General features: G+C 41.1%; 1 protein-coding gene across 1 annotated transcript in view; it reads right to left on the bottom strand.

Annotated features, from left to right (window-relative positions):
- Positions 1 to 4270: 4270 nt before the first annotated feature.
- LOC135204591 (85/88 kDa calcium-independent phospholipase A2-like) overlaps positions 4271 to 27828 on the bottom strand; it is a 41984-nt gene continuing 18426 nt past the window's right edge. Inside the window, 3 exon segments of the mRNA XM_064234741.1 lie at positions 4271 to 12065; positions 12905 to 13076; positions 16475 to 16531. Of these exon segments, the coding sequence (XP_064090811.1) occupies positions 11352 to 12065; positions 12905 to 13076; positions 16475 to 16531 (943 nt within the window). The 3' untranslated portion in view covers positions 4271 to 11351.

Genomic DNA, 27828 nt, shown 5'->3' with positions numbered 1-27828 from the left:
TTGTATCCTCTAGTAGGTCAGAGAATTAAAAAATGTTGGCAGTCCCAGTGGGAGGATATTTTAAACAATCAAAAAATGCGTAGTATCACGTCTTCAGTGTCTCCTTGGTCATATCCATATATGCCAAGGAGACAAGAAACGATGTTGTGCAGATGAGGATTGGACATACAAGACTCACCCATGGGTTCTTGATGTCTCGTGAAAATCCTCCGTTTTGCGAGAACTGTACTGTGCCCTTGACTGTGAGACATTTGCTGGTTGAATGTCCCAGACTTGGGAATTTGAGACATAGTTTCATGTCTTGGGGTCGTGACAGAGTAGGTAATTTTATCCTAGCTACAATTCTTGGAAAGGATTGTAATATAGAGAAGTTATATATTTTTATGAGGAGGCTGGCCTCCTTAACCAAATTTAAATTATACATAAATTGTCTATTTGTAAGAAACTTTTATATATGAACAAAATTTTTATATAATATATTTATAGATTTTTATATGAAATTTATCAAAAATTGAGTTTTTTTTATATTTAATTTATTTCGGTGTCAATTACCCAGATGTTGTGACGCCAGATATAATACACAATCAATCAATCAATCAATCTACCCATTCCGTCCTCTCTGTTACTTCGTCGGTGTTTCTTCGTGTGTCGTTGTTTGATACCTCATCATCCCTGTCGTCTTCTGTGGCATCGTCTCTCAGTTCGTCTTCGTGTAATTCGTTGTCGTGTGACATTTCCCTTTCCAGTTCTTCTCTTTCTGTTGGGGAGAGCCAGTTCTTTTTCCTTATGTTCCTTACTTGGTCTGCCAGCCTCTGCTCTGTTTGGGGGGTGTTATTCCTCTCATTTCAGGTGTTGACCAACCTTCTATATCCTCTCTCCATCGGGTTGCTTCTGATGTAGCATCTCCATATTTCCTTATTTTCTTCTCTTGTCCATTTCTTCCTTTGGTTTGCTTCTGTAGCTCCAATCTCAGACTGTTGGTTACTGTCGTTGTGGTGGTCAGTTGCTGGATGACGACCTCCAAATACCTGACCGTCTTCCCCTTCAATTGGGTTGAATACCTGGCTGCCGGACGAAGCTCCTCTTGTTGCCAGAGGTTCCATTTACGTCATTGTCGTTTATTCCTTCATTTCTTAACATCATTGCTGAGTTTTGCTATTTAACCCATAGCTGGACCCTACCCCATCAGAGATAGGTACTCATTTACAGCTGAGTAGACTGAGGAAATTATGGTAAAGATCCTTTTATCAAGGAATTAACGCCGAGGAGAGCGGTCACCTATCCAACAACTGACCAGCCCCAATGTTGCTTAACCAGTCCATTGACGACCTAACCCACTCTGCCATGGTGCCACATTATTATTATTATTATTATTATTATTATTATTAAAGAGAAGAATATTACAATTACAATTATTATTAAAAGAATTATTGAACAATGGCTGAAGGGAGGTGATTTGGTATGGGTATAGGTAGGGGTATTGTCTTTCATGTCGTTTTCCTTATCTCGGAAATCTTCTTCTCGGAGGTTAACCTTCTCGTTCTCGATATTCCCAATCGTCGTTTCCAAGTCCTTTATCTTGGATTCTTTATCATTCTTTTTCTCAACTCCTCTCTCTCGTTGTCAGCCATTTCGTCAGTCTTCTCTCGTCTTAAGATCTCCATAGCGATAGTGTCGTCTCCTTCTCAGCGTTTAAGTTCTGGGCTTGTTTCGTATCGTCTTCTCCATATAGTCTCGTTATCGAGACATTCTGATGTCTTTGTCAGGTCCTCTACTTCCTGTTCCTTTTCCTAGACAGCCCTTTCTAGCCGTTCTCTGTGGTTCCGGCTCATTTCCTCTAGCTGCTCCGCGTCAATGAGCAAGTCGTTGAACACGTCTTGGGTGTCTTCTCGGGTGTCGTCACTTCCCGAGGTACTCAGGTGGGAAGGCAGTGTCCCTTTGGAGTCTTCCTCAAGTTCCTCTGGTCCTTCCCAATGTAAACAATGACCACAATCCTATAGCAATAGATTCACATCAACCCTGCATTTGATGTCTAGGCCAGTCTTTTACGACGCTCCTGATTGGCTGTTGATAAGCCAATCAGAGGGCTGGAAACTCTCTTTAGTGTCTCGAAAAGTTCACACAGACAGGGATACGTCTTTCAAAAGTATTCCTCAAGAGAGGTGGAACATTCAAACTCTGTCTCTCTCGATAGTCCACATAGGCAGGATGTAGTATGTTCCACCTCTCTTAAGGGATACATCTTTCAAAAGTTGCCTTGTAGAGAAAGAGCCAGGGTGGCTCTGCGGACATTATATATTTATTCTGTGTAGTGAGATTCTAGGCTGCAATGGGTAAGAATTACTGTGCTTTAGCCAAAGGTGTGGCTTGACTGTATTTTTGATATTTTGTAAAGATGTTCTATTTCATTTAATCTTTTGACTTTGTCTTTACAATTGTGTATGCTCATCAGTGTTTTCCTCCTGTCTTTTAAACAGGCAGATCTAATGGAGGGAACTATATTTTGGAGAAGGGATAAATGGTGATGACTAATTACTAATTAAGACTGTTAATTACCAGGGGGTTATCTGTGTTATCTGAACTTTGAGTTATCATTCCATTTAATTATCCTGTAAGAATCCGAGTTATTCAATTATTACTTTGCTTTGAATAAATATCTATTTTTGTAGTTCAGACTCTGATTTGATGACCTAATGAAATGGAGGGGAGGTATCAAGAGAGAGAGAGAGAGAGAGAGAGAGAGAGGCGGTTGCCAGATGAGAAAGAGCGAGGCTATGGCTAGTGTCTGAGAGAGAGAGAGGGGGAGTTGAAAGTGTTACCAAACTTAGTTTGCCTACCGCTTTTGTCTTAACGCTTACCAATATGAAAATACAAGAAATTATCTCGTATCATCTATATATATATATATTAATATATATATATATATATATATATATATATATATATATATATATATATATATAATATATAATCCTCAATTATATTCATCAGACATTATTTCCAGGGTTATGACACCTACAACGTTGATATGGCAGATGAAATATGACACCAAAAATGCAAAATAATCAATATTTGAAGGTTTTTTGATGAAAAATGCAACAAGAATGCAGTTTACATATTTTTCATTGCACCCAAAGCATTAAAAGTAAGGTTTTCTTAGGATTTTTCACGATGTTCCGGGGACTGCCTGTATATATATATATATGAACTGAAACTTGTGTTTTCATCCCGTAGATTATTCCCAGCATGCTATTCATAGAGAACGTGACTTGATTTTATGGCCATTGTATATATAAATATAACTTCCTCTGGGGACAAAATTCTGGTCTCCAAAAATTTACGGGTTAACACGACGCCATGTTTCACCAGACAACTACTCTTGGAAACCAAGGGGTATATAACCTTACCTCCTCCCCCCACAGTCTCCTTGTGTATGATATATATGTACCCTCCTTTTGCATTTGAAACTGACTGACACCCTTCAGTGCTGATAGAGAAAACAGGAATACTACATCCAGCGAAGCATAAGAGAAGTCTATAGTACTATAAAGCTTTTTCCCCCATCTGGGCAAATCAGCTGTCTGCTTAGAAAAACAGCTTTCAGTCTACTTTGAAGCTGATAACTGATCTTTTTGTTACATCCTGCTTGGAGGGGGATGGTGGCAGGCTGGCTTTTACCGATCACATTCGATCTCACCGCTGAGGCATCATTATCAACAGAGCTTCATCGAATGGGGTTTTATTTTAGCTTGCCGAGGACCCTTCCCCGTTCTCAGCTCTGTCGACTAGCCAAGGTTGGTGTTGGAATAAAAAAGATGGCTTCGGTGATGACCCTCAATCAAGCGACGCCTTCGGTCGGTCGTACTAGGTGTCAAAGTCACTTAGGAACCGACAAAGCGTCGCAGGATCGCTAGTCTCATCTCTGCAGGGAATACTCGTAGCCTACGATCCTGGCAGTTTCTAGGGTCATTTTCTTTAGCGAGTCTTGGGTATTTCTCGTCTTACCCACTAATGTGAGCTTCTTGATGGGCGTCCTTCTAGTCAGGGATCTTGTGCCCCTTCTGGTATTATCATATGGTGCCCTGCACATTATAGTTAATAGGTATATCTTTGTATTCTCAATATGTCGTCACAAAACAAGCATAAATTATTCTGTTGAGGTTACTTATAACTTATCACCAATGCACCTTAGTCTTTAGTCTTTTAGGAATAGTACTTGTTAGTCACCTGTTCCATACCAGGCCGTATGGATTGAAAAAAAACCACACCATAGCTATGTAAATTTATTGATCTATCTGCTGAATAAACTCACTGCTGTACATAAGGTAATTACTGTATATAAAGTGTACAAAAGAAAGGGGAAAAAATCAGTGGAAGTAGTATACAATACCATAAATATTCTTTCCAGTACACCAGACACCCAAAAAAAAGGTTACTATACAAGAGGCTTCTGTGGTAAGCCACTGCCAATCTCATTTTGATATGGATAAATTTTCACATGTCTCATTTCAGCGCTAGAAATTACGTAAAAGGATCCCTACGCATACGTATTAATAACTAATCCATAGCAGGTAAACATGGTAATGTATCTCTGGAAACTTAATCTCGAACAACGTTTAAACGATAAAAGAATATAAATGGAGAATGGAAAGGCAGGAAGGAAACTATCACAGTAATTAGTAAACTTCTAAAACAAGTGAAAGGCACCAACTCGCAGCCGCTAATGCCGTTGGCGCCGAGAAACCGATTTTAAGAGTGAGCAAATTCTCCCGGCACCTTAAGGAGAGGCTGCCAATGAATTGGGCCGCCAGTAAATTAGTTTCTAAAAGCCGAGGTTTTCAAAATTAAAGCTTAAAAGAGTGACCTAAAAACTAAGGGATTGTCTGCCATACTTATGCCCTATTTAACAGCCAAAACATTTGACTACAGGCAGTCCCCAGCTTACGACGGCTTAAGACGTTCCGAGGTTACAACGCTTTTCAATTATATTCATCAGAAACTATTTCCAGGTTTACAACGCTTACGACTTTGATCTGGCAGAAGAAATATGACTCCAAAAATGCAAAATAATCAATATTTGAAGGTTTTTTGATAAAAAAAAATCACAATAAAAATGCAGTTTGCATAGTTTTTAATACACCCAAAGCATTAAAAAGTAAGGTTTTCTTAGGATTTTTATGATTTTCCTGCTTGTAACGATTTTCAGCTTAAGGCACGTCTCGAGAACGGAACCCCAGTCGTAAGCAGGGAACTGCCTGTATATCATAATTGTAGTGTGTGCTGTTAAAAGATTGAATACAAAAACTCATGCAAAATGTTGCAGAGTTAAATTAACTAACCACACACCTATATAAGCTGCACAAGGAGCTTCCTAATGTGAAAAAAAAACCTTGAATATAAACCCTATGGGAACACAAACTCAACTCTTACACTCTTCCCCACAGCACTTGTAATATTGCTATTACCATTATCATTTAATATCAGATCACTGGCTGGCTCAAAGGAATAACGTTCATTCAAAAACTATTGTTTCATGAAAACTAACTGCTTTATGTATGAATAATTATACATTTCTATGTACACAAATAAGCCACTGTGGGACCGAGGGTGTTCTATATTGTCTAAACAACCATCGGACAAACCCAAACCGATAAAAGTGGTAAAATTGTGCCTATATACTATTTCTCGTTACAATATATAACGGATCATACTTGAATCTAAATCTGCTATAATTTGCAAACCGGAAAAACCAGATGTTCAAAACAATACACTTGCTGGTAACAGCTTCCATGAAATGAAGTTTGACTACCATAGCATTTTGAAGTCGTCCTGTAAAGCTAAATGACAAGATATGTAGCAGAAATGTTAAGCGACTTACTTCATAAACGTTACACTACGGAGTCAGTGTGGTTACGAGTTAGCCTGTAGTCTAGAAATATAATTCATCCTAAGATAATATCTAATTTAACCAGATGTATACACTGTATTCTAGCTCTATCTGTACAACTGAAACTTTAAAAGTTTTATTGGTTTTCCAGATATCACAAGAAGTATAACTGGAGGTTGGAGAACTTGGTGAGGGATGAAGATTACGTACCAGATGGTGGCAAACTGTTAGCAGCACTCATTTTATGACAGATATAATATGGCGCATCTTTCCCTACGAGATATCATGATCTCCCTACGAAAAGAAAAACACAGCATGCATCTGCTAGTGGGAACATATTAACAAAAGAAAATGCAGCAGTTTCTGCTTCACCAACATGAGGTAAGCCTGCAAAAATTTCAGTTGACAATAGCTACTTTTTCTGACAGATTTTCCAGGTTACATATAATGCCATCTGTCAAAACAGTGAGCTGTGAGATTATAGAACGTTGATTTAACAAGTGCTAAAGATTACATTTTAAATGAACTTATGGATTTCATAGCGCAAAAAACATTTAACACAGTTGAGTCCAACGACCGGCACAAAATTCTCAACTCCTTTGGGGCTGTTTCAATATGGGAATGGCTAAATATGACCAGCTATTATTTTATTTTCGTGCAATTTAACATTTCTGCTAAACATCTACAGGCATTTACCTTAGAGGCAATCACCTAACAAAAATAAAATCACTCGCAATAATAATGTACAATCTACCGGAAACCCTAAACCAAATTGCGTCCCTGACAAAACACTATATAGTAATTAACAAACTGAAAAGCCTACTTTGTGTACAATCTATGTGACATAAGATACTATTTCTTGCCATTTTGGGAATATATTAGGCAGTTGAAAAACAAACTCCCCTTTAATATTCCATATTCCTACAAAGAGCTAGTCTTTTCTTGAGTCGAGCTGCAATAATTTATGATTTTTACCTACATAAATAATCATACAACATAGTTATTTCCATAGAATGCACACAAATCGTTAGAAATGTGTATCACAAACATATTACAGCCTTCTATATAAGAGTATTCCTGGGGGTTCAATTGGGGAATACTCCTCCCTAACCAGTCATAAGTCACCTTTTCATACCTAGAACAACGGACATTACTTTAAAATTCGGTTATTTGTTCCTATGGAACTCCAAACCATCAATTTTTATATAGGAGACTCACTTCTTTAGTGCAGGGTTGACTCTGGGAACTAACTGGAGTTGAACCACACCTAGAAATGCCACGCATCCTATTGCAAACGTAAGCAGAGGATGAGATGACTCCTGTAACCTTTCTACTCAATCTGGCATGTTTTGGGAAAGCAGATATCCTCCCAGTGCCATAACATGAAGGCCTAGCTGCAACTGAAGGTTTGGCTACAGATAACTGCTGCCACCAAGGGTTTCAGAAATCTGGATAAGATTTAAAAGTTACTATTCAAAACAATTCAGTCAAAATTAATCTTAACAAATATTACAAACTGTACAGTTTATAAATTCTGATTAAAAATACAGCAGGACATTTTTGAATAACTTCACAAATACATATTAATAATGCCCTTCAAATTGGTTACAACTAAGCAGTGAAAGCGGAGCTGCCTTTTGTCAACGTACTACTGCAGAATGATCTTTGTCATTACAATACCAGAGAACTTTTACATAAATCAATCGCTATATATACCAAAGAACAATATCTTTAAAATTAAACTCTCTGTTAAGGTTACAATATCAGTTAGGATTAAACTTTTATCACATCGAGCTGCAACTAGCGAATACCTACTCTGGAGACAAGATATTCTCTGACTAGCTTTGTAGGATATTTTCTGACTAGCTTTGTAGGCAAACAATTGAGGTTGGAAATGAATTAGCATACATAATGAACATGTCGCTACTGCATTCGTAGCGAAATGTAACAAACCTGTTACTGTACTCGTAATCATTATAATACAACGTTATACATTTTTGTCCAGGAACTGAAAGGACAATTGCATAAAGGTGAGTGTACATAGAAATTTGAAAAGGTTACAGTGACTACCGGTTGACCATAATACTGAGAACCCAGTCACCTGAATAATATAAAGCTCGATACACAAAACAAGATCGTTCGGTTATGCAGACAGAATACTTGGTTAACAAAAGTACCAGCAGCACAGTAAGTTTCAGCACAGCAGATCTGAACAACATTACAATGCTGTAAAAAATTACCATTATTATTTACATTTATCTGAAGAATGGATACATGTGAAAACAAAAAGCAAAGTTCTGAATATAATAAAATGTAGAAAAAAAAAAAAAAAAAAACTGTAAACATAACGATAATTGCAGTAACTCCCAAGAACCCCATGGTAGGGTGAAATCGATAAACGTATCACAAATCCGTAGTTAACGTAAAACTTCCAAATAATATCTGAAGGATGACAGCGTTTGAAATGACTAGAGTTAGTTAATTCCTCTCCTGTTTCAAAAAGAAAAACAAAATACTGTCACGACAAAAGAAAAAAAAGAGAAAAAAAAAAAGAGGTAAGTACCTTCTGGGTATATAAAAATATATAGTGTGTGAAGTACCACACAGCACAAGGCTATGAACAAATAAAAGTCTTATTACAAAAATGAGCCATCCTGGTATGCACAGTTAATGGCTTGTTATAAAGTATAGCACTGCGGTAAATTACACTTCAAACTAACATTATATGCCCAATGATCTTTGTTTACACTTAAATATTCTTATTGCCTCTTCTCTCCACTTATGCAAGAATCATGGGCTCTAATTCATCATGGCGTTATCAAAACAGTACTTCATTTGCCGCCTCGGGTTCAAAGGTATGAGTCGACTCGTAAATTTCACAGGTCTGTGAATCTGTCGACATGTGAACGATCTTACTGGCTATCAACAAGATTACTTACAACAACTTTACACAGAACAAGAGGCCAGTATATTGCTAAGGGTCATGTAAAGAACAATTACTTTTACAACCAAGATTCAATGGAGGAAATCTTACTATAGCCCTGTTTTAGGATTTTGATGATTGCTTAATAGTCCTACAATCTTTCCAGTCCTTCTGAACACCTCAAGGAGTTCTGGAAAAACATCTCTCAACATAAAAGGACACAGCATTGTTAGTCGAGATTATTGCCCTACAATGCAATCAGACTCTTTCCTTTTCAAAGGCGTACTGTTGTCTAGTTGTAATCAAGGTACAAATGACACAGGAATGGCAATATATTCAAACTTACAAATCATATGGCACAGGATTTGAAATAGGACGTACAAAGAATAGAAAATGATTTCGACACCAACAGACTGGCCTTTTGGTAATTTGTTTCCTGAAGCAGAATATGTTCATTATCTTCATTCAAGACTACTTTCAGCAAAGCCATGAATTTACGTATTAAAATCTGCAGGGGCTAAAATTTGGACAAGTCAAGTTAGTAACCATCTGGAGGTTCTTAGAAAAGAATGCTGAATGTCAAATGCTGTCATATTTAAGAATGAAACCAACATTTGAAACTGGACAAAATAACCATGAGATTCAGTCCTTTATAAAGCTGCTGTGTTTTCCTCCAATGAGAGCAACCTAATTCTTATTTGGAGCTAAACTACTGAATATCGAGTGTATAGATATTTTTTACAAAAAGATAAAAGCAGTTTCAAGGTCCTGTGTCTTAGTCAAGTGATTCGACACGAACCCTTCTTACAAAAACTAAAAGTGATAAAATTCTCAAGAGAGAAATGGAAAAACAACATATATCTGAGCAAGGCACCCATTCACCCACACAAGATACAAAAATTAAATCAAAATTCATACTGTGGTGTACACAAAAAAGGATAAATCTGGCTTCAATATACAAAAACGCATCAAAATACTGCACTATATATCTATGGGGCAATATAGCTGGAACCTGAATAAGCTGATATGAAATGCTTTCAATCATGTCTATTAATATTGAGTGAACAGATACACCTCAGAGGTAGATGGAGAAAAGTGAGAGAAGAAATAATCAAATGGAAAGCATGGAAAACAAAGTGCGAGGACTACAGCTAATCCTGAAGCACTAGACGCTACTTCCACTATGATCAATATCTTGCTGATTTGGCGAGAGTAACCTATATCTTGGAAAAACCTTCTCATTGAGTGGTATTGTACATTTTTAGATGCATTCACTGTATTATATAAACATTTTCAAAAGAAAAAGTTCCTCTTTGTGCGTGGTATGCATCACACAGCCCTGCATCTTTTGTGCGAAACAAAGAAATATACAGCAAGCACAGTCTCAAACAACTAAGGAAAGAGTAAGCACAGAAATGTCAAAAGGTTGGGCACTATACAGCCCTATGTAATTAGAGTAATTAGACCAATATCCACAGAATCTCACAAGAAAGAACTGCGAGGAACAGAACGTAATCTTACACTTCTAGGCATCGTCTTTTGCTTCACCAGATTACAAGCAGGGATGCAATGTAGAGGGAACCTTACTGCCAGTATGTATATACCTGAATTGATTATGCAATACTGTTTGGATGAAAAGATACTCTTTAACTTTTGTTCTCAAGAGCAAATTCTGGCATTAACGAAAACAAAACTGCTTCACGACCAGCAGATATCACTATATTATCAGAGCATACAACTCTACAGTTGGATGAGAGAGAGAGAAAGAGAGGTAATGCTATACAATTCAGCATTTATCTGTTGCACATATGTATTGCTAGTGGGGGCTTGGGTAGTGCAAGGAAGATCTTGATAATGGCAGTGGAATTTTTTTTTCTACCTTGGCAGGAGCAAGCCACATTTTCAAGGACAGTTTCGGAGTATCCAGATAAAGACTTGGCCTCTGCTGATATTCCTCCTACCACCCTGATTAGTCTCTCCATAAAGGCAATGCGGAGACACTGACCAGGTTTGACCTGCGAGCTAGATTTGATGGAATCTAGCTTAAGCTAGAAGGAAAGTTGTGGAACCCTGGCTATCAGGATGTTACATGATTGTCATCTTCAGGAACTGAAAACCTGATGCTGGTCCCTATTCCCAACTTTATACAGAAGTGACAAAAGTAATGGAATTCAAACCTTAACTCACATAAAAATTTAGTTCCCCTTTAAAAGGATTTGTACATTTTAGGAAATATATTGCTATCAGTTATACTTCCTCACCTATCTTCTCAGATGAAGCGCTTTGCAAAACCAGCGGAGAAAAAAGCCATATTCCTGGTGAAACCGATTACTCTCTCAATGAATATATACTGCTTTACAAATGCAGTCATAAGTGATGCATACCACACAACATTATATACTGTACAAATACCTTGAAAAATATCTACAACATATGAGAAGCACCAAAAGTGAATTACAGCATTGAGATGTGAGGTAAAAATGTGCAAAAATTCTAAAGAAAGATACCAGAGGTACTTTGGCATAAAAAGTGTCGACAAAATCACAGCTGATCACCAACTTGTTCCTCGACCTTATGTACGGAGGATATGGATGCCTCCTCGGATGCCTCCTCCGAGTCTTCGACGGCACTGTTGGGCTCAACCGAGGAACAAGTCTGACTGCTAGCAATAGAGGAGCTATCTGCTCCAACAGCAGCGGCCACGACCTCGGACGAGGCTAAAGATAAGCTATCGACCGCGCTCGATTCGCCAGTTTCTGAAGCTATACTTCCCTCGGCTGCTTGCACGGAGGTGTCTGGAATAGTGGAGTGAAAACTGTTGTCTTCGTCTGGGGATATTTCCTCGGATGCAGCCCGAGCGTCGACGACGTCCGAATTGGACGACGCCGCTTTCGGAACTTTGAACGGCGAGGCACCGTCATCTTTCGTGGGAGTTGTGCCGATTTCGGCGTCGATGAGCAGAGGCTTTAGCTGAGCTAATATCTTGGCCTGAGACCTCATATAGGCCCTGGTTTCCCACATGATCCGCACCAGGCACTCGTCGTCGTGTTCGTCTAACGCCACGTCCTGAGATAACTGCGGGTTGAATCGGAAGAAGGGTACGTTGAGGTTTGAACACCACGCTCTTGCTCTGTCAACGATGCGGCCCTCGGAGCTACACGCCTGTTCTACCATGACATTAAATAGATTATAAAGGGCTTGGAAACCTCGTCGGACGTCCAGTATGCTTGGCAGAGTAACATCCACTGTGTCAACCTGAAAGACAGAAAGGAAGTTACTGCTTTAAAAATGATTATATACAATGTAACAAAAATCTGAGTGCCTATTTGTCAAGGAGAACTGTACGTGAAGATTTGAAATAATAATACTATCTATTAAACTCTTTGGGTATGGACCTGGTATTTTTTGTGGTCCCAAAGATGATGAGACGCAGGGCTTCACACCATAAAATTCATGGTTTCTTACATGTGATTCCACAAGCAATCACCAATCACTCACTGGATTCTCAATGGATTTTAAATGAACAGGTAAAATACTGAAACACTATGCACACAAAAATGTAAAAAATAATTTAAGGTAACATGGTAAGAGTAACTGACATGGATCCTTTGAACTTAATATCCCCCAAATCTGAAATCTTAAGACTACAGGAATGGCCACTAACTAAGGCCAGTAACTACCTTCAAACTGAGATCATATCAGCACAAGTTTCCTCCTATGGACTCCTAAGGCAGGGGGGACTTTTTGTATATATTATTATGGGCAGCATTACTGCAATGATTGAACTACAGTAATCAGAGCAACAGGAACAGTCCCTAAAAAAGATATTTTCTCACACAAGTAAAATTCTAGAGGAGTTCTATGCCATTCACATCCTGGTTCTTACCATTTAAATATGCTAGAAGTAATTATGATTACTTAGTGTTCATACAAAAAAACAATTCCCTCAAACGATGAACTCGTCTAAAGAACTGGCTACTTCCCATTCCATACAAAATAGAACAAGGACCAATTCCCTCAACAAATATCGTATTAATTTACGCATTTGACGATTCACGTACAATTACACACACTAAAAAGATCATCCCACTTACCAGCATCACTGGAGGTTTACCACAGCCTAGTGAAACTACCACACTTGGATTGAAGACCTCATCCTCTCTGCCCTTTGCTCTAACTGCCATATTCCATTCCTCAATCTCCGCCAAAGTATCCAACACTGGGTTGTTTCCGACTAAGCCGCCATCCAGGAACTTTTCACTCGCACTGAAACAAAAGAAGACCTGTTAGTTGTATTTTTTTTTATGGCTGTCTGAAAAGATCTTAACGACGTACACGTCTGCACTCAACAGCCAGGAATATAACTTCTTTCAAACATTGTTGTACCTTATATTGCTCAAACAATGCTTCACCACTTCAGTATAGTACAGATATAAAATGAGAATATGCAATGTAAAGATGAAGTGAAGGCAGGTTAGAGAAGGCTAGACCACGCCGGATGTCTGCCATGAAATTCCATCATGACAGATGGGTCCATCTACTACAACTTGTTGAAACCACCTCAGGTCAAAGACAATGACTATGAGATTCTGAACAAGCCGGCACCTCGTCCAGTACAAATTTCAAAGAGTTGAACAAAGGCAAGGTAGTACATATATTCATCTACCTTTTAGACCGCTGGGTTTGGAATGTTAAGCAATAGCTGGGTATTCATGAACGATGTCACAAAGAAGAGAAACAAACATGAGATGCCTTCCTACAAGCCTTCAAAAGATGGGATAAATTTAAAGTAATCAATTGATATACCTTCCCAAGTCTGTCGTGACTTTAAAACCTTTATTGTGGGATAAAAAGTGGAACTGACAGCCTGTAGTCCGAAAGATTCATTCCCACAGCGGCAGATTACCGTAGACTTCTTAATGGATGTGTAGTAACTTAAACTTGTAGTATATAAACTTTAGACTGCTGTATGAATTATTGAAAAACGCATTCCTGATCTGAATCCGCACTTGAAAGATAGAAGGTGTAATACATAAAACGAAAATTTCCATTATTCTTCATCCCAGTGGATACTGTCGTATTGCTTGAGTGTAATGCTCTAACCTGCTACCAGTATCCTATTCATTTAGTAAACAAATATGAGGAATATATTTAAAATTGAGTCACTCAGTCCAAATATACCAAGAAAAAACAATAAAATTAGGTATTTTATCATTAATTATTATTGAGTTGTGCAATCATATGAAAATGTACCAACGTAAAAAGAGCAATATACAAAGAAGAACTGTTTCTGTTAAAAGACTGAAAATGTTATGGCAAAGGCAGGCACTGGAATAGCTGACAGCAGCAACAGCAGCAACAATAATTAAAGCAATACATCAGTAGGGCTGCAATGCAAAATCATTCAAAAGTATTAGTTGGAATCCACCTCAAGCAGGGGAACTGCTTCAAGCGCATTTTGCGTAATGCTAAAAATTGCAATAGATGTTTTCCTTGCAGTTTCTCTCTCCCCCACCAGGTTGCCATGTTTCCTGCCCTTTGCAAGATCATAAAAAATTAGCTGGAAATTAGATTATTAATGGTTCAAGCAGGGTAGCGAAAGTACTGAAGGTTCTTGCGATACATCTTTGACTTTGCCCCCTTCCACCCCAGTCATGTTTTTGTCGCAAATCCATTCCTGCTATCACCTCTCCAATATGTATAATTCTCAAAAGTTGCAGTAATCATTCAAAAACCTTTAGACATGCTAGAGCTTGGCACATCTTTACTTGGTGGGTAACCTCTCCCTTGAATTCAAACTTACAAACTAGTATAGTTATTCCATTTGTAATTGATATCAAATGATATCAAATTCTTTGTAACTGAAACCACGTACAGCATACTGATTTTGTGGAGTACGAGAGGAACACTGTGTACCGCCTCTACAGAAACTCTCAAGGAGTCCAAGACAGCAAAATAGAGGTATGAAGTTGTCACAGAAATAAGTGATGACAGGACTTAAGGGGAGAGACAGTTCGTAGGAATACCAGTTTGAAGGCATCAAGGTAATAATATCAAGCAGTGGTTGCGTCATTATGATCACCAGAAACAAGTGTTAGGTACCAAATAAAAAACAAAAGAGGGCACTGGCCTCAATATCAACAACTGTAACTCCACAAGAACCACCTGTTTGCGATGAAGTCTTCCACATACAGATGTTTAGATTGTGAATACAGTAACTTCAAACCTAGCAATAGAAAATAACCCTACTTCAGCATGACATTTTCAACATTTCTTTGGCTTCCAATAAATGTATGACCAATGCAACATAAGGTAAATAAAATATAAAGTATTAAATGCACAGATAATGATAATCAGTTCACCCTTCCCAATATGCACTGCATGCAACCGTAAACCATTCAGACATCCCAAAAATATGGCATAAGGCAACAGATAAGTCTTACCACATTCAAAAATTTCAGTGAGGTGACATAACTCCAAAGAAATATTCATTATCAGAACTTACAAAAGACAAGAAATTCTGTGGCCGTCAAGCGCAAAATGCAACACATTAGCTGAAATTTTTGACACAATTTGAAATGGGCCTCGATTCATAAATAGGAACCTTTCGTTGTTGCATATACCTACTCTACATGTCTAGTTGAGTGGACCACACGAGTGCTTTACAATTGTTGAAACTTGTGGAAAAGTAACTTAAATGGGAGACAGACCTTTATCTGTATATATGAATTTATTTTTATTCTGTAAAACCTGTATATAAATTTTCAGAGTGAAAGTTGTTTCAATATTTACCTACTAGACTTGATATTAAGCGATGTAGATTTTTCTACATCAATTTTGTGTTCTTCACTTTCTTGTGCTAGTCTTTGGAGTAGAATACTTAGGTGGCAAACCAGCACTTCATCTACAGAGTCCTTAGACAAGAACTGACATGTACAGGTCCAACAGTGATTGCCTCCAAAGGATGTTTGAAATGATCTCCCAAAAGGGTGGATCTTGTATTCTCACATCTTGTACATAAATTATGTTTCTGAAGCTGCAACTGGTGATACCTTTGTATATGCCTTATCATATTTTATTTCTAGAATTTTTAATTCTAAAATATTTCAATCTTAAAAGTGAGTATTTTTTTTAATGCAGGGTAAGTTTTGAAGTATAGTAGACAGAGGTGCTTGAATGGTGAAAAGTATCCATTACCAGAGCTCTTCACATATAACCCTCACTATACCACAAACTAAAAATGAACATACAAATATGTGCACATACAAAGACAGAGAAAGGGATGGGGGAAATTTGATGCATCAGTTCGACAAATACCTTACTCATTTAGAACGTGGCACAAATTCATCATTTTCTTAGCCTTTCAAAATACTGTATGCACAACAACAAAAAAAAGGTGACGTAACGCTAGCGGTATTCACCGTCCACCAGAATTCCTACAACAGTTTGATTAATAGTACTTAGCTCAGCAAAGCCAAAATGAAAAATGCAATAAAGTGAGTGTGTGTGTATGTGTGTGATGCCCCAGATAACAAAAGACAACTCACAGCAGTGCAAAAAGAATTGGCAGCAAAAGACTTTTCTAAAGTGAAGCACCACATCTCTTGAGACATGAGCAGAAAAAACGGAGAACCTACAACCACAAACTCGAAGGTCATAGTTACCCATAGATCAAACTGCGTCTCCGACAGCTCTCATCCTTTCTTATCGACTTGGCTGATCTAAGGGCAATATAAGGGTAACGAAGTTTATAAAAAAAAAAATGCAGGTATACAAAATGGCTGAGTAAAAGAAGTTATGTTACAGTACTACATGTTTTTGATTTGGTATGGAACTGACTGAGCTCTAGAAAGCAAACTTAATATTCAGAACATTAAAATGACAATTTGTCCAAAATTGCATTTTTCCTAAAACTATAAAACAAACCTGAGGTCCCCTTTTACCAATAGGAAGGTAACTAGCGGCACTTGGAGGTAGGTCTAAGCTTTCGAACAAGGGGTTCGGTAGTTAACTGCTTGTCCGCCAGGCGCGCGCGCGCGAAACTGGGGAGGTAAACAAATCACTTTTGCTTTTGGCCAAGCAAAAACTGCAGAGTGAGGGGTGAGGGTGGCATGAGGTGGACTATGTGTAAAAGGACCTCAGGTTTGTATAGTTAGGAAAAATGCAATTTTGGACAAATTGTCATTTGTTCCGACACGGCATACAAACCTTCGGTCCTTTTACAATAGGAAGACTCACTTCTTGGTGGGAGGAATCTGAGTCTTTTGTGAACAGACTGGTGTTTCGCTCAACCTTGGAATGCCCTCCCTGGTCATAAGAGCGAGGGAGGGATCCAAGCCTCTGTCCGATTGATCGGGGTGTGCACCGCAGGAATCAATGGTCAGACATCTGGACCAAGTACTAAGAGAGAGGCAAGCGTATCTCTTCGTACCAGCAAAAACAAGAACAAGTTCCTATTTGCAAGAGGCAACATAAAGTTATGGTTTGTCTCTTGTTGGCATCAACTTCCCCCCCCCTTGTAGGAGGAAGTGGTGGATATTCTGCTCCCATCCCTAGTGAAAGGGATAGGATGGGGCTCTGTCGAGTAGCTCACCGGCATCTCGTCCTTATCCAGCAAGGTGATGACCGTATCCCTCTACCCACAGGTAGAGGGGAGAAAAAGATAGGAAGAGAAGCCAGTCACTCTCTCATTCACTTATCTATTCTTACAGTCACACCAGGACTCGATGCTGTTCAGCCTGCTAGGGTCTGGGTTAGCTACACAACGTGTTGAGCAGCCACCACGGGTCCCAAGGAAAACGATCCAAGGACCTGTGGGCAATATCCAAAAGGTAGAAGGAGGTGCCAGTGGTCTGGTTGTACCCAGACCCCTGCCTTCAGTACCTGCGCCACGGAGAAGTTCTTGTGTAACTCGAGGGAGTGTACTTCTAGGTCATCTTGGTGCTGACGAAGAGTCTTCAACACTCAGCCTGGGGATGTCGAGTTTCTTCGAAAGCGCGGTCGGTCGCGCTTTCACATGGACAAAGCAGCATCTCCTTCGCATCGAAGGCGGTGAAGTCCATTAGGGAGGGATTGTGAAGGACTCTAACCGATCGTCAGGAACCGAAGGGTTCTGAGTCTTCGCTACGAAGTCGGTACGAAATCGAGCGTCACGAATCCCCATCCCCTGGATGCTTGACTTCGCAGGAAAAGTCATGCAATTACTCAGAGGAAAAGAAGGGAATGGTCGTATGACCTATCCCTCTTCTCGACTTCGGTGATGTCCTGTACCCATACTGGTCTATCCGTCTGCAGCGAAGTGTCTCACATTCTCCTATCCCCATGCAGTGAAGTTTCTTCTCGGTAGTGGATCAGGACACCGACACTCAATGGTGGGTGTCTGATGGTATGGGTACTGTGACAAGCCGTTAGGACGAAGAAAAGACTGTTATGGAACAACCGAACTAAGTCCACAGCGAAGTTCGTAACTGACTTGGGCGCTCTGACAGCTGCCGACTGACTGCGTTCGGTAGGAGGCAAGTTGTCCAAGCACCCGAGCAAGTCACGTGACCTTCGCCTTAAAAGGGTTTATGCCAAGAGACTAAACAAATAATTTGTTCGTCACCGATGCCAGAAGGCGAGGTGATGATTCTCTTAAGGCATGTGCCCAACAGGCGAAAGTCAATTGCCTTCTAGAGACCGAGGTCCCTGATGGCAAGATATCTCATAGTATAGTTGATTCTCAGCTAAGGAGAAACAACACTATGTGCGTTGAAGACGAAGGTGTACAGAAAAAGCAACCTACGTCTCACAGCTGAACCGAGAGAAGGGATTCTCAAGATTCTGAACCTGTGCTACAAAGACTGAGAACGCTAACCGCTATTCACTGCTGTCCGGTGAGGATCGTAGTAATTGCAATAAAAGCGGAGCGCTTTTCAGTAATGAAGAGACAGGGAATACTGCCTGAAGAACTGCTTCTCATGGGCTGAACTTTGGAAGTAGAGCTGTCAGTCGGAGAGTAGGCGATGTCTTCTGACACATCTGTTAATTCGGGGCGAGCAATGAATAATTGCACACCTACGAATAAGAGATATTTTGAAGACAAACTCAGATGTTCTGCAAAAATCATTCGCATTATCGCGGTGCGATGCAGCGGGAGACTAGTACAGACTTCTGTTACCGTGCGGTAAACAGAAAGATGAAAGAGTCCAAGAAATATCTCTGTTGAAAATTCTCGCAATGTCGAAGGCGATGAAATCGAGCGTCACAGCAGTAGATGGTCCTTCATTATTGCGAGAATCCCCGTTAATCAGAGACCTAAGTCCATGATTGTTGGCAGAGATACGGTTCGGTAGTCAATCAAACCAGGGGAGAGAGAGACGTAACCGACCGTACATCTCCGAGACCTAGCTGATACTGAGCTGCTATCAGGCAGTTCAATACGCAGTAGCTCTCGGTGACGTCGTCATCCTGAGTTGCCAGGTAATCCATTATTCCACGAAGGAATGCGTTCGGCTAGACCATCGAGCATAAAGAATACGCTCGAGCAATTATATTTAAACGAAACGGATTTCGGTAAATACAAAAAGCTGATTTGGTGTTGTCATGACAATACCAAGTATCTAAAATCGAAATTGATAACTGCTGGGAGGTTGCAAGCAACCCCGAGTTGCAGTTCAATTAACCCTCTTACGCCGAAGCCCTAAAATCAAAACCTCTCCTGTATGTCCGGCGCCGGTTTGGGAGTGAGTGCGGAAGCGGAAAAAATAATTTTTTTTAAAAAATCACAGCGCGCTTAGTTTTGAAGATTAAGAGTTCATTTTTGGCTCATTTTTTTGTCATTGCTTGAAGTTTTAGTATGCAATCATCAGAAATTAAATAATATCATTGTCATATGTAAATAATGCGATATATGGTAGCGAAAAAAAAAAATTCATAGATAATTGTATTCAAATCACGCTGTGCAAAAAACGGTCAAAGCTAACGAGTTAATTTTTTTTTTCGTTGTATTTTACACTAAATTGCAATCCTTTTGATATATAATACATAGTAAAACAATAAAAGCAACACCGGAAAAATATTATCACAAAATGATGTACGAATTCGTAACGCGCGGACGTAAAAAAATATTATTTTCAAAAATTCACTGTAATTCTAAATATTGTTCTAGAGACTTCCAATTTGTTTCAAAATTAAGAAAAATGATTGAATATTACGATACTGTAAAGTTTTTAGATTAGAATTGCAGATTTCGACCATTTCGGACGAGTTAAATTTGACCGAATGTCGAAATTTTATATATATATTTTTTTTTTTTTTATATGCACATATTTTCCGGAGATAAGGAAAAGCTAACAACCTTCAATTATTTTTTATTGTATTCTTCATGAATTTCCACACATTTTGATATATGAAACTCTATAAAAAGGCTAATATGAAAAGGAGCAAATATTAGGATAATGCGATGTACGTATTTCGGAGACTTGCGGCCGCGAATCGGCGCGCGGAGTGAACGTAAATATATTTTTCAAAAATTCACCATAAATCACAATATTGTTTTCGAGACTTCAAATTTGTTTCAAAATGAAGAAAAATGACGGAATATTACTAGGCCGTAAGAGTTTTAGCTTACAATTGCGTTTTTCAACTATTTCGGTAGAGTCAAATTTGACCGAACGTGTTTTTTTTTCTATTTATCGTGAATTATATGCAAATATTTCGAAAAAAGAGAAAGCTACAACCTTCAATCATTTTAAGTTGTATTCTACATGAAATTGCGCACATTTTCATATATAAAAACTTTATGTAACAGCTAATTTTAAATGGTGCAAAACATTTCGACAATCGCACAAAAAAATTCTGATTTTTTCGGAAGAGTTACCGCGCGAACGTAAGGAAAATTTTTTTGTTTTTTTTTTTTTTTTTTCATAAATTCACCATAAATCGAAATATTGTGCTAGAGACTTCCAAGTTGTTGCAAAATTAAGGTAAATGATTGAATATTACTAGAATATAAGAGTTTTAGCTTACAATTGCGTTTTTTCGACCATTTCGGTAGAGTCAAAGTTGACCGAAAGTTGAAATTTTGCACTTAACGTTATTTATATGAAAATATTTTGAAAACTGATAAAAGCTACAACCATGGGTTGATTTTTGTTGTATTGTGCATGAAATTGCGCACATTTCCATATATAAAACTTTATGTAACGGCAAATTTAAAAGTGCAAACATTAGGACAATCGCACAAAAAAAATTTATCGGAAGAGTTTATCGCACGAACGTGAGGAAAACGTTTTTCATAAATTAACCATAAATCGAAATATTGTGCTAGGATGTCCAATTTGTTTCAAAATGAAGGGAAATGATTGAATATTATTATAATATAAGAATTTTAGCTTAACAATTACGTTTCTCGACCATTTCTGTAGAGTCAAAGTTGACCGAAGGTTGAAATTTGTGCACTTATCGTTATTTATATGAAAATATTTCAAAATTGATAAAGCTACAATCATGAGTATTTTGTTGTTATTTTATAAATGAAATTGCGCACATTTCATATATAATACTTCATGTACAAAGGATAATTTAAAATGGTGCAAAAATTATGTCAAAGTGACGAAATAATTTCCGATTTCCGATGTGTCACTGATACTTTTTAGTGCGATAAGAAAGAAATTCGCGCTTGCGCGCCTGCGTAGCGATTGTAAACAAACAACGCCTTGATCCGTGAACTCCCAGCATCCCCCAAGGCGCGTGATACAAAAGTTTTCGGCTGGTAGGCCTATAAGTATTTTTCCGCGAATTTTTAAAAAAAACTTTTTGAGCCGACGTATGATACGTCCAATCGGCATACGAGAGACCATTTGACACGACGTTTAATACGTCCAATCGGCGTAAGAGGGTTAAGAATACAATTCGTCTCGTGTCACAAACCGTAGAGTTAACTACGGTATGCGCCTACCCCCCGGACAATTTCAACTGTTAAAAGAATCATGTCGCGAGGGTAATATACGTAGTATATTTGTAGGTTCTGTACCACGACCTCCATCCTAAATTCTTTCCTCTCGAGGAATGAGAATAAGGATTGGAGATCGACCGCCTTCGTTCTCTAGTCAAGAGAGTGAAGGAGAAGTCTTTCCCAAAGGAAAGCTTCAATGGTGAACAGAATACCGAAGACGATAGTTCAAGCCAAACTGGAAGTTCCCGTCCGTTCTTCTCTATTCCAGGTTAATCGCCTACTGTGAGATACTCTTCTTTCAGCAGCAGTCTTCTTCCAAATGCTAGAAATTACAGGAATTCGAGCATAAGCGAGGTTCCCGATTATCTGTAACAATTATCGGGGGATTCTCGCTCACTTTGGCCGTGGTCTCGCCTAAGTGTTTTGGAGATCGTAAAAAAACTCGAACACTCTGAGTGCGCTAGAAATTCCGTAGAATTCTAAGCACTCTGCTGCGAAACCCCCCACCCGAATTCGTCAAACGATATCGGCTGGTGGACCTCTCGATTCCCGTAGAAATCGAGAAAGGGGCAGGATCCCTCCTCAACGACCGGTAGCGCAGCCCCTAACGTGGGATCTTACAGAGAAATCTCTGTAGGATCCCTCCCCTTTCCCCCTCGTAGCCGTAAGGAGAGAGGGAATGGGGGAGGAATTGGATACTGGCTCGCCTTCCCAGCGGAACTAGCAGTTGGAGAAGAAAAGGAGCAGCCGGCGATGGCCTCTCAGAGCCTGGGAAAACGTATCGTCAGGAGAAAACGTTTTCCCGAGGAGGGTTACGAACTCATACTGTAGGTAAGGGTCTGCCGCCACTGTGAACGTCGTCTGGGTGGGGCTGATCGACACCTGACAGGAGAGAGGCCGATACCGTCCTCCCGACTCATTTCAGTCCTCGTCGAGGTCGAAACCTCTCAGGAAGACCGAAGGGGTATTCAAATACGGTGTCCGAAGACACGTAGAAACGCCTCTGTCGCAGTAAGAGGAGGTGAAGTAGCTTGTTCTTTCGACCGGCCAGAACTGAGAGAGCCTTCTTGTCCGGAGACGAGAGACTACCTGGTTCAACACAGTTGGCAAGCTCCGATCGCGGCAGACCCACCGTCGATTTGGGTTCCCTCTCGGGCCCCAAAACGACTCGAGCCGAGACGTGGCTCTGCTGGTGGGAGCGGCGATCCTTCCCCGAGGTCGTTGTGCTGACGAATCAGCGCCATAACCTCGGCAAAGTTCCTCTGGATCTCGGAAGTCACAGCATCTTGCAGAGTAGGACTGTTAAGCCCTTCGAACAAGAGCATATTCCGAGAACCTTCCTCCTAAGAAGGGGGAACAGCGACAGCCCTCTCGGTCTTCTCCATCCACTTGCGCATACGTCCTGGCCGGTCCAAGAACCGTGCCTGGCACGTAGGGCGTCGTGGTGGGATCATGAGGGGCGCACCCCTCACGATCACTCCTCAATACCTCGCTCCTCCCGTGTACCCGAGGAGGTTGAAGGTACGGGAGAGGCAGACCTGACGCTCCCTCCTCGCTCGCTGGCAGAACCAGCAGGCTTGGAGGGCTGCAGGCGATCGTCAACCCGCGGTGGCGATCGTCAACCGGCGGTGGCGATCGAGCTGCAGGCCTGGTCGAACCGTCTCGCTGTGGAGAACGGCTGGACTGAGCACAGCGGCCCCGATCTCGAGTGTCAGAAGAGCTGTGCTGGTTGCCGTATCCGATCGCTCTCTGTGAGAGCGACGGTCAGGGGACCCTGCAGGCTCCACTGTCACAGTGAGACCGGTGCTTGTCCTCACGGACGTCACGTCGCTGTTTCCAGCCGTGGCTGGCACCGGCGAACGGGGGACCTCTTCCCAGCCTCAGCCCACCCGTGGCCGGTCGTGGACCGTCACGTCCCCGGGTAGCCAGCTGGTCGCCGCGAGAGGAGAGCTGGTCTGGTGAGAGTCGCGTGAGCGGCTGTCCACCAGTCCTTCCGCCCCGTGCCGTGAACCTGACGCTGAGCGGGCTCAGAGGTCTGGTTCCTGGCTGCACGGTCGCTGGTAGGCGACCGTACACTCGGTACCTCCCGCGAACGAGAGGCCGAGACGGACCCTGATGCAGTGGCAGAACCACTGACACCAGGCGAGGAAGTACCGGTGTTAGCCGGTACCCCACCCCCGCGCCTCTGGGTCCCCGTAGTCTTCTTCCATTGCGGTAAGAAGAAGACGGGCCCCGCTCCCGAAGGAGCAGGAGGACCAGCGGAAGGAACCCTCCCGTCCCACCGAGGTGAGACGGGTCCCGAGAAGCTCCCGAGGGAGACTTCTTAGGAGGGAGGAGGCAACCTTCTTCTTCCTCGGCTGTGAAGCCTTAGAAGTCGAAGGGGAAGAGGCGGCAGCCGACGACGATGAAGAAGATGAAGACGACGACGACGACGACGACGACACCTTCCTCCTCTTCTTCGTCAGCTTCCTCAGGACAGACGTAAGATCTGCTATCCAGGGCGGAGCCGGGCCTGCTGTAGCCGAAGCCACAGGGCCCTGGACGCACCTGTACAGACAGACCAAAGTCTGGGGTAGTACCACCACGAACAGGGACGACGTCAGCAGGTATGGGCATCTCAGGAACAGCAGGCACAGCCAGCACAGCATCGGTAGGGACAGCCAGCGCAGCAACGGCAGGGACAGCCAGCGCAGCAACGGCAGGGACAGCCAGCGCAGCAACTGCATGGACAGTCAGCCCAGAATCGGCAGGTACGGCAGTCAGCACCGGAAACACAGGAAGTGGAGCAGCAGCCAGCAACATCCTGGTACCGGCGGCAGGTCCAGGGGCGAGCTCTAGGGCAGTGGAAGTGTGGTCGCGGCAGCGCGGCAACCACGAGCGCGGCGGCACGCCCCCCTCTCGGTACGGCGAACGGCACTTCACAGCGGCTGTAGGCAAGACTGTTACCACGTGAGGCGAGTACACCAGGTGAGGAGGGACGTCGTCACCTGGAGCGTGGTCACCACTCCATGGGTGACCGCAGTAGGCCCAGACATAGAACCGCAGCCCCTGGACACTAGCACGCCCTGCAAATCGAAGGACGCCCATACCTCACCAAGGTCCACCCTCGTGGCAGTAGCACCTGCGGAAATACAGTAGTAGTGGATTAGTGGGGGGGAAGTCCCAGTCTGCGCAGGGGGGTGAGCCCCACACCGAACGAGTGGAAGACCCCGAATACAATTGTACATCGGGCACCGAGCGCCCTCCCCCGCGCTCGACGGATCGGGCGAGAAGAACCCAGATAACCTCCCCCCCCCCCCCCCCCAAAGGGGAAGGGCCATCTGTGGGAGCTGAGCGGGGGGGGGGGGTGGGGGGGGGGGATTCTCGTTCCCACCCCCCGCACAGCACCCATGTACCCAACAATAATAATAAGAGCCCGAGAGCAATCGTGCCCTGGGCCCGAATGCAAGGGCATAAGGATCAATTCCCTGACTGAGCGGAACTTGAACCAAATAAATATTGATGCAATCAATAATAAAAGGAATAAAATGAAAAAGAATCTTGCATTACGATTCACTTCACAATGAATAAGGGCTCGGATCGAGCGCATTTGCGCCCTCGGTACCGAGCGCAAGGGTAAAAGGATCCATTCCTGATTATGAACGGAAACCTTGATCCATAATGAATTGATGCAATCAAAAAACAATATATATGAAAATGAAAAAGAATACTGCGGCTTGCGATTCACTTCATACAAATAAAAAGGGGAAGGATCAATTCCCGGAAATAGCGGAAACATTGATCCAAGGTAAATAATGCAATCTCAATAAAATATGAAAATGAAAAGAACTGCACTTGCGATTTCACTTCATTCAAATAAAAAGGGGAAAGGATCAATTTCCGGGTAAGAGCGGAAACTGATCCAAAATGAGTATTGCTACAATCAAAATAAATATATGAAAATGAAAAAGAATACTGTACTTGCGATTCCACTTCCATACAGAATAAGTTTTCGTGCCGAGCGCATTCGCTCGGCAACGAGCATACAGGTCAAAAAAAAATATAAATGAAAAGGGCACTTACTTACGATTTTCATCTACACATTTCCAACCAAAATATAAGCTCGGAGCGAGCGCTCTCCCGCCCCGGGCAACCGAGCATACACCTACGAGGATCATTTCTGGGAAAAATGAATTCCCGCACTTACGCCCTTAGTCCCGGCACTCGGGTAAACGGAGGGCGTGGAGAAACCAAGATCCTTTAATTCACAATTGAATTCAATGGAAATAAATATGAAATAATTGTACTTACAATTCAGTTTCACTAGATAAATAGAAAAAGAAAACACAACCATGCGAAAGCAACGACGATCCGAAGGGGCGGGCAGGTCAGAGAGCGATGATACACGTCTACACGCCAGCAGGCCGAAAGCAAAAGAGATTTGTTTACCTCCCAGTCGCGCGCCGCGCGCCTGTCGGACAAGCAGTTAACTACCGAACCCCTTGTTCGAAAGCTTACGACCTATCCAGCTGCCGCTAGTACCTTCCTATTGTAAAAGGACGAAGGTTTGTATGCCGTGTCGGAACAAATTAGCTTTGAAAACCCTGTGCACTATCAAACTCAATGTGTATATCATGTTATATATAAATATTACTACATACAGACGAGGAAACTCACAAAAACAATATTAGGAAATATCACCACAAAGTCTACATGATTAGGTCTTGAATTATATAAAGGGCATAAATGTAAGTGTTTACTCTCTACCATGTATATAATGAAATACAATACCTAGCAACAAAGCAGCCACCATATTGGGAGCTTTAAGAAGTTACCTTCAACACGATGTCAAAATCTGAAATAATGATAGCATGCAAAAGTTGGCTTAATACGACATAATCTCAAATGATCAGCATCACACTTTTAAGTCCAAGAGACTCAGGGATATCCAATAATCCTAAGTTCTCTGCAACACGGAAACAACATACAAAGTCGACATGCAGCATACAGTACTACTGTCTACCTTTTACAATCCCAAGAAGCATGAATGTCAAATACAGGAGACTTCAAGTTTAAATATCTCTCTACTTTATGATCTTTATTTACTTTCCCCAGACCAATGACTCCAAATTTTCTAACTCCATAAAATGGACCCAAATAATGTTTGTTCTTATTTATAAAATAACTATGCCTACCTAGTACCCACTGTCCATCTTTGTATTGGAAATATATCATACCATATAGTACCTGCTAATTAGAATATAGGAAAAGTAGAGAAGATTCCATATCAGATAAATGCTACTGAAACAGCAGATTTATTCTACAGCACTTTGCTGGAAAAGGGACTCTTTCTAAATAGTAAGCATATAATAATTAAACTGCATTCCTTATACCCACAGATTGTATGTCTTGTACAGTAGCAATCAAAGACCCATGAGTCTGGTAAGTGAGATAAAGTCTAGGTCAGCACAACAACTCCTCTGTTCCTAATTCCTGGCATTACTACCTCTCGGAGACCTATTCTCTCCTCTATCATTTTCTGTCTCTTCATCAACGAATCCTCGCTCGTCCTACTGTTCAACAAGCAAAAGATCATATGCTTTTCAGTTTATCTTTTCAATCTTGCTTCATCTTACATGCTGGATTATATCTGAGTAGTACAGTCAAGACATGCCTTTATCTCCAAGCAAATTTCTGTTCTCATGCTGAATGGACATTCATTCCCTTTGGCTTACATTACTTCAGGTTTTGTATCATTCAGTTCTACCTACCAGCAATTTGAGTACAGAAATTGCAGCATGTCTAGATATGCTCTTGAGGTACTAAATATTCCTTAGACCGAACTGGGACTCATTTGACCTCTCTTTACGACGTAAATACTCTCATATCAGGGTCTCAAACATGAATAGCAGTTTGAAAGCAATAAATGAATAAGAACATCAAAGTGACATTTGCAATAGACTTCATGTAGTATTACCGTAAAATAAACATGCCATGCAACTGAGTCAGTTTCGGTCGGAGCTCAGGACACTTCTTTCCCACAAAAAATACAGAATGACGAGTGCCTTAAGTAGTTATGTTCAAGCTATACAGTTCAAACAA

This window comes from Macrobrachium nipponense, chromosome 47 (assembly GCF_015104395.2).
Source record: "Macrobrachium nipponense isolate FS-2020 chromosome 47, ASM1510439v2, whole genome shotgun sequence".
Classification (NCBI taxonomy): Eukaryota; Metazoa; Arthropoda; class Malacostraca; order Decapoda; family Palaemonidae; genus Macrobrachium; species Macrobrachium nipponense.
This window is presented reverse-complemented; position numbering and strand designations above follow the sequence as displayed.